Source organism: Spermophilus citellus, assembly GCF_964194105.1.
Source record: "Spermophilus citellus genome assembly, chromosome: 1".
NCBI lineage: Eukaryota > Metazoa > Chordata > Mammalia > Rodentia > Sciuridae > Spermophilus > Spermophilus citellus.
In genome coordinates, this window is record NC_138182.1 from 82,634,983 (window position 1) to 82,647,391 (window position 12,409).

The window sequence follows — 12,409 nt, forward strand, 5'->3', positions numbered from 1 at the left end:
ACAAACTAATTTCCACAGGTAATGATTATACCTGCAATACTTGTCAACTAAAACAGGATCTTTGAATCTGAGGTAGAGCAACCAAGTCTCAGTTGACTGTCACAAGTGCATGGAGGTAATAGACTATCCTGATATCTACCTACTAAGGTGTCAAACTGACTAATTCAAAGATAGCATCCATCAATTTCTTCCCTGCATGTAAATGCAACCTTCTCCCCAACAGATATGAAAGCTTATTCCCTCTCCCTGTGAATCTGGGCTGCCCTTAAAATGCTTTGACCAATTGGATGAAGGAGAAATGACATTCTGAATCTATAGTTCCAGGCCTTAGGAAGGATGGCAGCTTCTTCTTACTTCTATGCAGTCAGAAGCCAAAGTCACATTGAGAAGGTGTGTAAAGAGGACACACAGACAAAGCAGAAAGAGAACTGAGATGTGATAGTCAACAGTCTCAGTATCAACTGCCAGTCAAGTTAGTGGATCTTGGAAGATCCAAAGCAGCCAAGCCTCAAAATAGATATAGCCCCAACTAACATCATATGGAGCAAAAGAACTGCTCTACTGATCACAGTCAGCCCATGAAATTTATTTATTTTTATTTGTGTGTGTGTGATACTAGAGAGTGAACCCATGGCCTCACACACACCAGGCAAGCTCTCTACCACTGAACTATACTTGTAGCCTCAACACTTGGTATCCTGAAAGATAACAAAATGCTTGTGATGGAGTATTTTGTCACAAAGCAATATAAAATTAAAACAACAAAGTCTAAACACCAGCTTCATCACAGCTGAGCCTATTATTTAACTTCTTTGCATCCCATTTTATTCATTTACAAAATGAGGATTATAGCACTATCTACTTCACAGAGCTGTACTGAGAATTAAATGTGTTGATATGTATAAAGTACTTAGCACAGTTCTCAACACAGTTTTGATATAATGCAAGTAGTTACTATTCTATTATTGCTATTTCATTATTGATAAAATTTATTACTTATTCCACTAACGTGCTTTATTTTCTTCAAACTGCCTACATCTATCTGAAACTATACTTACTTGTTAACTACCTGAAATGACGGTTACTTATTTATCTGCCTCCCTTCAACAAAGAAAGAGCCATGAGACAAGAATTTAACTGTCCTATTCACCAATTCCTAACATAAAAATTGGCAGGTAGAAATATTTTCTAAGATATTATGTATTGACTAAATGAATAAATGAGTTATAGGAAATGTTTCATAGTTAACCAATTATGATGTCTAAAAACTGCTTCCATCTTAAGCATAAATTTGATGAGTCTCCAAACATAAAATAAGCCTACACACTATCTATATTATGTAGCCTTTTCATGATGCAACTCCAATGCATTGACTCATTACTATACATTACACCATTACTAGAACATGAACTGCTACAAAGGCTAGCATTTAATTCAGCATCATTCAGGTTGTTGATTTTGTTTGTTTGTTTTTGTACTGGGGATTAAACCCAGTGGTGCTCTACCACTGAGCTACAACCCTAGCTTCTTAATTTTCTTATTTCTGAGACAGGGTCTCACTAAATTGACTAAACTGACCTCAAACATGTAATTCTCCTGACTCAGTCTTCTGAGTAGCTAGAATTACAGGTGTGAGCCAACACACCTGACTGCGCTGAAGCAATTTGCTCATATGTATAATTTTTTTAATGAGCTACATTCACTCAAATCAATGACACACACAGTTATTATTATGACATGTTCAGAAATAGCAAGAGAAACTTTAGTCTGGATCCATTTAAAAACGATTCACCCTGGTAACAAAAATGAACATAATAGTGGTCTTCAAGCTATATATGACAACTTCATAAACAATATGTTTGAGTGTTGCTGTACAACTCAGTATACAAAACAAATGAGTGTGAATTTCTTCAATTACAATTTTTAAAAGTTTAAAACTTATTTGAAAAATGAAATAGAAATCAGAAATTCACAGAGCCCTAAAGCATCTTTGAAGAAAAGCACTAGTCTAGAAGGTAGAAAGTTATAAAAACACCTAATTCAGTATAGCAAGATCTCTAATACTGTGATTCCCAATTTTTCCTTGGCTTTAAATGCAGATGACAGATGCAAGAAACTCTCCCTGTCTCCTTCTCCTAATTATAGATTCAAAGGAGTTTTTACATTTAAGAGTAAGATTTTATAAGACAAACAAACTAGACCAGGACTGATTAAAGTCAGGGAAGTAGGAGAGAATATACTATGGTTGAATAACTAATAATAAGTAGGTCCTTCTAGACTACAGTAATCAGTGCATACAATTTAAGAGAAGAGATTCCTGAGATATGACATTATACACATATGGAAGACCCATTCCAGGAACCTGTAGCTAAGAATAGGAATTTTAAACTTCAAAAATAAAATAAGGCTGGTGGAATGGATGAAATTTTAGAAAGACTGACAACACCAAAATTTTACAACTTTCATTCACTGATGGTGGGAGTGTAAAATGGGAAGACTATTTTAGGAAAATATCTGGTAGTTTCTTATATAAGTATAAATACACCTATCCTATTATTTCATAATTCAATCCAACAGAAATAAAAACATGTCTTCAAAAAAATGTGTACAAAAACATTCACAACAGCTTTAATTCTAATAGCATAAACTGAAAACAACCCAAATGTCTACCAATAGAGGACTAAATAAACTGCAGTATAGTCATACAATTTATATTATGAAAAACTATTCAGGAATAAAATGGGATGAGCTACTAAAATAAATAATAAAATGGATCAACCTCAAAAAAAATTATGCTGAATGTAAGAAGCTTTGTAGACTATATGCTATATGATTCTAGAACTGAAAAAATAATTTGAAGTAAAAAAAAATCAGAATAATTACTTAGGGAACAGAGATTGATCTGTTGGGAATGATCATAAAGGAACTTTGAAATAATCTTCTGCATCAGATCAATAAGCTGTACATGTAAAGAGCAAGAGTACAGATTGAATATTTGTATCTCCCCAAAATTCATATGTTGAAGCCCTGAACCTCAAAGTGATATTTGAAGGTGGGGCCTTTTGGAGATAAGAAGGTTTAGATGAGGTTATAAGGAAAGGGTCCCCATGATGGAATTGTCTTCAAAAGAAAAGTGAGACCAGAACTTTTGGCCATCTCCATGCTAAAAAGAGAGCCCACACCAAAGAACTGAATCCTCCAGCACCTTGATATTAAATTTCTGAGCCTCCAAAACTTTAAGAAATGAATTCTTGTTGTTTAAGCCACTCATCTAATCCTTTTCATGGCAGCCCAAGACAAGACAGGCAGAATAGAAAATATTTCAGACTTTATAGGCTCCGACTCAAATTCTCAACTCTGCCATTGTAAATTAATTGGTTGTGTTCCAATAAAACTTTATTTATAAAAACAGGATTTGGACTGTAGTTAGCTGACCTCTGCTCTATATTTTCAAAGTAGTACACAGTTACATGGATCAAAGTTCACTCAACAGGGATGTTACATTTGTGTATTTTGGTGTATGTTGATTTTAATCCAAAGAAAAAGAACTATAAATAAATAGTGAACTCTAGGCTTTTGACAAGTATATGATTTTTCAGAAGTACACTGACATATGCAACTTACTTTTTAAAGAATCAAAAAATAAGTTCGATTGACAAATATACAAAAACACAATAAAATGAACTGCTAACTACAGGCTCTAAAATTTATATATATGATATATAAAATTTAACGGCACAATTCTTTCAACGCCTAAGAATAAAGTTCACAGTAACAACATAACAGAGAACTCAAGCAAGATAGAACTAAAAAGTATTAGATTATGCAACTAGGTAACCTTGATTATGTAAAGGGGGTGTAGTAAAACTATAAGTCAGAGAAAGCATATTGCTAAGTTCAAAGGAACTAAATGAAGATTAAAGAAATCAGAGTGGGTCAAGAAGAGAGGATGGCTGGACATGCCTATAATCCCAATGGGTCTGGAGGCTAAGGCAGGATGGCGAGTTCAAAGTCAGCCTCAGCAAAAAGCAAGGCAGTAAGCAACTCAGTGAGACCCTGTCTCTAAATAAAATACCAAATCAGGATGGGGATGTGGCTTAATTATTGAGTGCCCCTGAGTTAAATCCCCAGTACCCCCTTCCCCACAAAAAAGAAGAGAGGATAAAAACTAGAGAGCAACAGAAAGTAAAAGATTATAATACTCCTTTAAGTTGGAAAATGAAAGCAAGCTACTTCACCTGAAAAATCACCTTATTTTATCTTTTCCAGAACATGTACGTGGGCTTGAATGTCCCCACACATTCTTGCTTAGTATGCCATCTGCAAAGCTTTCCATTTCCTGATACTGAATGTTTTTTGTAATAAGCTACATAGGCAAAAAAGATCAAGACAACCACAGCATGTAACTGTCCAAAGGAGAGGTAAACTAGCCTGTTTGTTGTCTGCTACAATATTTGTAAGCTGGCTTTAAAGGGGAATGCACCCTTGGCTCTGCATTCCTCAATTATGAAGCAAATCCCCTACTTATGTCCATCTGAACACCCATTATAGGTTCTTGGAACTTGAGAACAAGAGAAATCTATTCAAATATGCTGATGTTCAGGATGCCATGAGTAATGTTATTTTTCTTTGATTTGGGATTTTCCTGTTTTCTGCCAACCACCACAAAACCTTAACAGACTAAAATATTAGCTTGTAAACAGGGCATTTATTTATCATGTACCAGTCTATGTTTTATATATATTTCGGTACTTCTTACACTATCCTCATGAGATGGCACTTATATGAGGACCCTGAAGCTTCAAGATGCAAAGTAATGGCCAGGCATAGTGGCACAAGCTTGTAATCCTAGCAGCTTGGGAGGCTGAGGTAGAGGATCACAAGTTCAAAGACAGTCTTAGCAATTTAAAGAGGCTTTAATAATTCAGGGAGAACCTGTTTCTAAATAAAATATAAACAGGCTAAGGATGTGGCACAGTGGTTAAGCACCCCTGGGTTCAATCCCTGATACCAAAAAAAGAAAAGATGCAAAGTAACTAAGGCAATATCTCAAAAATTGCAAATAGCACAACTTAAATATAAGCCTAGATGACATTAAAACCTGTTTTTTGTTTTTATGGTACTGGTGATCAAACCCAGGACCTCAGTGAAAACTAGACAAGCACTTTACCACTGAGCTATAAAATAACTAGCTCCAAATCCTGTTTTTGGCCATTAATTATAAAGCTTCCTTTCTAGTTGATTTATCAAAGGCAAATTTAATTCTCCAGATCCAAGAGCAAAGTATTCAAATCTTCATAATGTGAATACTTCAAATCATGTTTCATTGAAAACTAACATTTTAGAATGGAAATATTAACATAATCTTAAAATGTTTTAAAAATAACTGTGATCATAGATGAGGAAGAGCAAAAGTAAACAAATCCAAACCAGTGTCTTTACTATAGAATTTCTCATAGTTTTAAAATGCTAGTATATGTTATAAATCTTCCAAGAATACCTATTATCATCATTCTGGAACACAGTCTGGGAAACTACTGCTAACAATGAAAACTGCCAATTTAACTTCTACACAGAATACCTTTTAAATCTTAGTAGTCACCTCAGTGGAGGCATATGATCCTTTAAAACACAGAAGATCAAAGTTAGAATGTGGTCTAACAGCTGCAAGACAAGTTAATTATTTAATAATTTGGGACACTGTTGTTTTCTGACCAAGCAAAACTAAATTTCCCATAAGTCAAAGAAACTATTTACTTGCCTGATTTTTTTTTTTTTCAAATTAGAAGGGTAACAATCAAGACTTTTTGCAGTTCTACATTGTTTTACTTAACTGCTTAACTCTTTTACTTAATTGCTTTACTTAACTAAATTCAGATCCTTTTAACAATGGAAGGGAAGAAGCAACCATAGAAAAAGCAGTTTCCAGAGAAAGGTTATCTATTCATCAAGAAAGTCATTCTGATGTTCTGGGCAGCACTGTCAGTTTTCCAATATAGAGAGCTGAATTTTAAACCTTTAAATAAATAATAAAATAACACGGCATACCATTCCATTCCTATGGATACCTGCCTGTCTCCTGACTTAGTCATCTCTTAACATTTAACAACCAAAGTTGTTTATTGCTCCAGTTTATTAACCATTCCAGAGTTCATTCACACACACACACACACACACACACACTCACAAGCTAAAGCAGTCACAAAACAGCTGTGGTCATCCTAAAAGTCAGAGTCAGACACAGAAATCTAGCTTCTAAGTCTACATAAAACTTAAATTTAGCTGTTTCTGTAACATATACCAAGATAGAGTTATTAATGAGACCATTCACAAAACCAAGAGTTATTCTGAATAGATGAAATTGCTATGTAATTACAAAATAACAGAAATTAAAATGCAAATTTAAATTGTGCTAACATTCTCTACTGCTTTGCGTTACAGGAGAAACAAACTGATATCCCACCTAAAGGCAGTAGAATCTTTAGAATAACTGAGTTTTGCCCTCTGTTATCAAGGAATGCCTCCACCCATTCAAAGTCTATATAGGTCAAAGCTTCGGACTGAAAAAATAAGGGGCAATAAAATATGATATTGTAAGCAGGGCATGGTGGCTCAATTTCTAATTCCAGTGACTAGAGAGGACAAGTCAGGAGGATTCTAAGTTCAAATGTGGCCTGAGCAACTCAGAGTCTGTCTCAAAATAAAAAAAGAAAAAGGGCAAGGGATGTAGCTTGATAGTAAAGTGTCCCTGGATTCAAATCCCAATGTCAGAAGGAAAAAAAAAAAAAAAAAAAAGATGTTATCCACTTATTTTTGAAAGTAGTAGAATAAAAGAAAGTATCTGAAAACTGAAAGAGCATGGGCTGGGGTTACAACTCAGTGCTAGATCACTTGCCTAGCACATATGAGGCACTAGGTTCAATCCTCAGCACCACATAAAAATAAATAAATGTATTGTGTCCATCTGCAACTAAAAAAGAAAATTTTTTTTTTAAACCTGAAAGCAGATTTCAACATTTTGGTAGCAGGAATTTTGAAAAATAGTCTCAACTGGTAATACCTACTGAAAGCAAATGTAACAATAAATTATTTAAAGTGCAGCTACATCAATTAAAATTGTTTTGATTAGTGACTTATGTATGAGAACACTGTTGATCCCAATAAGCAAATTCACCCAAAAAGAAAGAATTTAAATCACTTCATACCATTAAGAAAAACAAACAGAACAGAAAGATAAGAAAAATGAAAAAAGTACCACTGCTAATATTATTCAACATTTATCTATTGCATTTTATTTTTGCCAATGTTTACAAAAATAAGTAATTTACTTTAGAAAAAGTAAAACCACCAAAAGTGTATACACTGACAAATTAAAAGACACCCTCTATTCTAGCACCAGTATTTCCCAAATCATTTTGGAAATACTGATAAATTTCCAGAAATTTCTTAACTTGATTTATTTGGAGGTTTTACAGGAGGTAGACAAGTTGACAACTGAAATACTGTGAGTTCTTCCGTAGAAAAATGAAAAATTACATACCTTGAGATGTCATCTTTCAGTACTCTTCATGTGTCAAGATGCATTTATTAATAGAAATTCTTAATTCACAATAATATGCAAATTATTAAAAAAATATGAATGAAATAATGGAATTAACTAATCTACATTTGTAAAATTTTATAATCTATAAACTGCATCATTACCAATAGGTATTAACATTTTTCTCCTTTTCCTCAGTAAACAGGTTTAAACTAAATTATCATCTCAAAGTTTATAGACTAACATGCTACCAAGCTGCAACAGAACTGTCATTTATTATTGAGTACACTTTTAAATAAGATTTACAATAAGAATTTCCAATGACATCATCAGAATTAATATACAAAGGAAAAACACAGGAAAACTGACAAAAAGTAACAAACAACACATTTCACACATTTAAAGTAACAGAGATTTATATAGTTGAAACCGGAAAACCTGTGTTTAGTGAAAATTAATTTTTCAAACAAGATCAGAATTTTTTCAAATAAAAGATTTCTGCTCCTTGTACCCCTCCTCCAAAAAAAAATGCATGTGGGAATGAAGGGGGGGGGATGAATATAATCACTTTTAATAACTAACTTAATGGGAAAGGACAAAATGACAAGGTTAACGAGAGCAGGCAAGGCCAGCACTAAAGCTATTCTCTACAGTTCCACAATTCCTAACCCGCAATTTTACCAAATCTGCAGCCAACCTAGTACATAGTACTTACACCTCCCCCACCCACCCCATTTATGACGGCGACCACCTTCCTGGCAGGTATGTGAACTTAGCTGCTTCCAGATGAAAATCGCCTGGGCAGTCTCGGGAGAGACTGAGACAGGGAATAAGGAGAAATAAATGAGTTCTACGGTGTCGGTGGGAAGATTGTCTTACAGGGTGGAATATGTTGCGGATGAGGGGACCAAGAGGAGACATGGAACAAGAGGGAAGGGTCTTGATTAGAGTCACAAGCAGAAATCCAACTGAAGAGGTGTGAGGGGAAAAGCCCAAGCCAGAGGTCCAAAATAATAATAATTAACTAGAACGTCCTCCCGAAAAATAACCTGAGGAAAGGGATTCAGGGGCCACAGTGGGCGTCAGTCCCGAGGTCCCAGGAGGCCGGGAACTCACCACCTGGTAGCGGCCAGTCCCCAGCTGGTGATGATCCATCCTGCCCGGCTCGGGATCCGGCTTCCGAGCGGACAAGTCCCCTCCGCGCTCAGCTCCCTCGGCCTCCCCCGTAGTCGACGTCGTTGCCGCAGCGCCGCTTCCGCCTGGGTTTCTGCCGCCGCGGTCGCCCGGCGGGGACGCTTCACTTCCTGTAGCTCCCGCAGTAGCCGCGGAGATCTCCGCGTCGCGCGCGGTTCGCTGGAGAAGCTCCGGGGCGTCGCGTGCATTACTGAGCATGCTCGGGACGGTCGCGCATGCTCGCTGGCTCCTCCGGTGTTCCATCCGCGCTGTGGCTCAGAGGGTACGGCTGGGTGGGAGGAGATGGGAAAATAGGGGAAGTTCAGGGAAGCAGTGTAGGTTGTCAGTCTGTCGGGAGTGGGAGGTGACAAAAGGAACTGGGAAAGAAAAAAAAAAAAAAAACCCGACGTCCTTGATTGGATTTTTCTGTGTACACGGGTTTTGCGCAGGAATGAGCAAGTACACTGCAGAGAGGCGGATATCGGGAGGAGAGAGGACGCATTCTTACAACACCTGAGGGCCGCTTCCTGTTGTTATTCATCCAGCCTTAGGACACTGCAAGGCAATCCATCTCCAGGGCATTCCTAAAACGGTCGTTCAGCTTCATTATCGAGTCAGACTTGGTGGCGACGCCTGTAATCCTAGCAACTCCAGAGGCTGCGATAGGAGAATTGCAATTTCAAGGCCAACCTCAGCAACTTAGCAAGACTTACCCTGTCTCAAAATTTTAAAAAATTAAAAAGACTGGCAAAGTAGCTCAATATTAAAGCATTCCTGGGTTCAATCCTTAGTACAAAAAAAAAAAGTAAAGTTTTTTTAAAAGATTATTTTTAGAGCAACTTAGGTTCACAATAAAATTTAAAGAAAAGTATAGTGATATCTTATATACCTCTTGTGCCCACACGTGCAAAGCCTGCCGCACTAGGGCAATATGTTATTAACACTGAACATTTGTTACAATTGATGAACCCATATTGACACACCATTATCACCCAAAGTCCATAGTTTGCATAAAGGTTTTCATTTTGGGTGGTGTACTTTCTAGGGGTTTGAATAAATGTGTAATAGCCACTATAGTATCATAGAAAATACTTTCACTGCCTTAAAATTCTGTGTGGAATACTTGTTTAAATCCTTTCTTTTTCTTTTTCGTTCTTGGTAGTAAGGAATACACAGACATATTCATATATCTCTCAAGGAAACAGGCCTTTAGCGTTTTGGGGTTATGAGTGAGAAGGAGAAAAGAAAATAATGAAATAAGGCAGGAAATTTTGTGGTTATTATCAATAATTCCTAGGAATTTAACTGTAAGGAATTACTCTGGACTGTTGTAATACTCTGTTAGTGTCTGATTAAGCACAGATGGTATATGCATCTCTCACCCAGAACACAAAGCATGTTTCTCTAGCAAGTAGAAGAGTCTAATGGAGCAGCAAAAAGTACTTTTTAATCCAAAGGCCTGCTTTTTGTACCCTGTAAACTAAATAACATGTGATCCCACATGATCAGGCCCAGCTATCTTTTAAGATAATTGAACCCTTTCATCCTAAGTGATATTATAGAAGAGCCTATTAAGGAGAGGATAGAGAAGTGTCTGGAACAGCACTCACTTTACTTTCCTCATGAATAAGAGGAGATTCCTGGAAGGTCAATGGATGAGCCTAACCAACTTGTTTAAATATCATGATACAATAAAGAGGGAAATTCACTGAAATATCATCAGCTAAAAAGTTTAAGCCTTCCTGATAGCTTTTTTCCCCCAAAGAATTCATCAGCTCTACCTGGTTTTGCTATGTTGACACATCTGGTAGTCAAGAGCATTACTAAGATAACAGTAATGAAAGGCAATGATATCATTCTTAAATTTCTTTAAACTTGCTTTGTAATGATCTACTGTAATATATTTTAGAATCTAAGACAACAAGTATGACATCTTATTGATATCATTGACATAAGTACTCACACTCACATTATCAACCCAATTGGAATTGTCTATCAGTGATCAAAACAGCCAATGGTAGCAAAATAAAATTAGATTCCTACTCATTTATGTTTGATCAGGCTGATGTAGTAAGTGCTGAAATGATGTAGAATTAAATTTTATATGTGCTTGTGTTCTCATTGACCTTTTTTTAAAAAAATCTTTATTTTATTTATTTATTTTTATGTGGTGCTGAGAATCAAACCCAGGACCTCGCACATACTAGGTGAGTACTCTACCACTGAGTCACAATCCCAGCCCCTCATTGACCATTTTAATGTCCATTTCTCAAACAGACTTTTTCTCAGAGACTACTTCTTACTCCCTAAACAATACTGAGAACATAATGTTGAAAACCAAAGACCTGATCAATGGCAGGCATCCTAAATCCTGTTAGAGTAACAAATTCTTTCAGTAGAGTAACAAAATCTTTCAGTTCTACCCTCCTCCAAAGTTTTTTGAACATTTTGTTACTCTAGTAGAGAAGGTAACAGAATTCAACAGGAAAGCACATTTTGAATGAGAAAGAGGAGACAGTAGTAGAACAACAATGTATAAGTTTTGAGCTCTTCTTAATCCAGGAACTATGCATGAATTATTTTATCCTCACAATAAACCCATGAGTTAGACATTATTGTAACCCCTGTTTAGATGAGGAAACTAAGGCACAGAGATATTAGGTATATTTCCAACACCAAATTACCAGTAAGTGATGAAGGATACCAGAGCCTCCACTATCTTAAGCACTATGCCATAATACAATCTTGCAAAAAGAGGACTTATCTTTCTCCTTTCTGGCTACTACTACTGAAAAACTTGTTCAGAAGACATAAAATGACAGTGAAGCAGCACCACAAATAGCCATGTCTTTATCTGTATGAAATAATGTTTCTCATCATCCCAAAAAAGAGCCATTTTGAGCTTTATTTCGACTAAGCCTGTGTGATCTCTAATGGACCATCACAAGCAGAGGCACTGACTTGTCACCCTGGAAGCAATTTCTTTGGAATGAAACATGAGTAACAATATTCTTTTCCACTTCAGAGGTCTTGAGTAATATCCAATAATATTTTCAAAATTTGATCTTCTGCTGATAATTCCAGTTACCTAAGAAATTGATGAGGTACACTGTAACAGGCTACTCAGTAGAATTGTTGACTTAGTGCTCTTGACTAACCCCTCTTTTTCTGGTCTAATCAATATTCACCTCTAAACACAACCACCCAACATATTACTAGTGAATGCTGAAATACTGGGACAGATACATTTACCCAGATTCCCTTTCAAAAAAACTCACTCTGCCCAGGAATGCAGATATTCAACATCTTCCAGCTGTTAGCTTTGCCAGGGTTTCCTTTAGCTTTCAATCTTAGGTGGAGCTGCTTTCATGATGACATTCAGCCATTGAATGAGTAAGGCGGTGGCACAAGTTTAAACTGTTTTTACTTTACTCCAGATCTCTTTAAGGAGCATACTTTGCCTGTCAAGGTAGCAGAAATTTTGTCAAATCATGGGCAATCCTTTTTCTTTTCACATCTGTTTCTCTCCAATGAATCTCTTGCACTTTTATTTTTTTATCAACATCTGCTTCCTAGAGAGCCCAACCTAGACAAGTACCAATAAGTAAAGTAATAGAAGATTATTAATATCAAAATTATGTTAAATATCTATAACTATCATTTCATGCGGTGATGTTTCATATCCATAATGACCCT

General features: G+C 36.2%; 1 protein-coding gene across 1 annotated transcript in view; it reads right to left on the bottom strand.

Moving 5' to 3' along the window:
- NDFIP2 (Nedd4 family interacting protein 2) overlaps positions 1–9,015 on the bottom strand; it is a 58,364-nt gene extending 49,349 nt beyond the window's left edge. Inside the window, exon 1 of the mRNA XM_081301818.1 lies at positions 8,657–9,015. Within this exon, the coding sequence (XP_081157944.1) occupies positions 8,657–8,977 (321 nt within the window). The 5' untranslated portion in view covers positions 8,978–9,015. The remainder of the gene's footprint in view (positions 1–8,656) is intronic.
- Between the last annotated feature and the right edge of the window lie 3,394 nt (positions 9,016–12,409).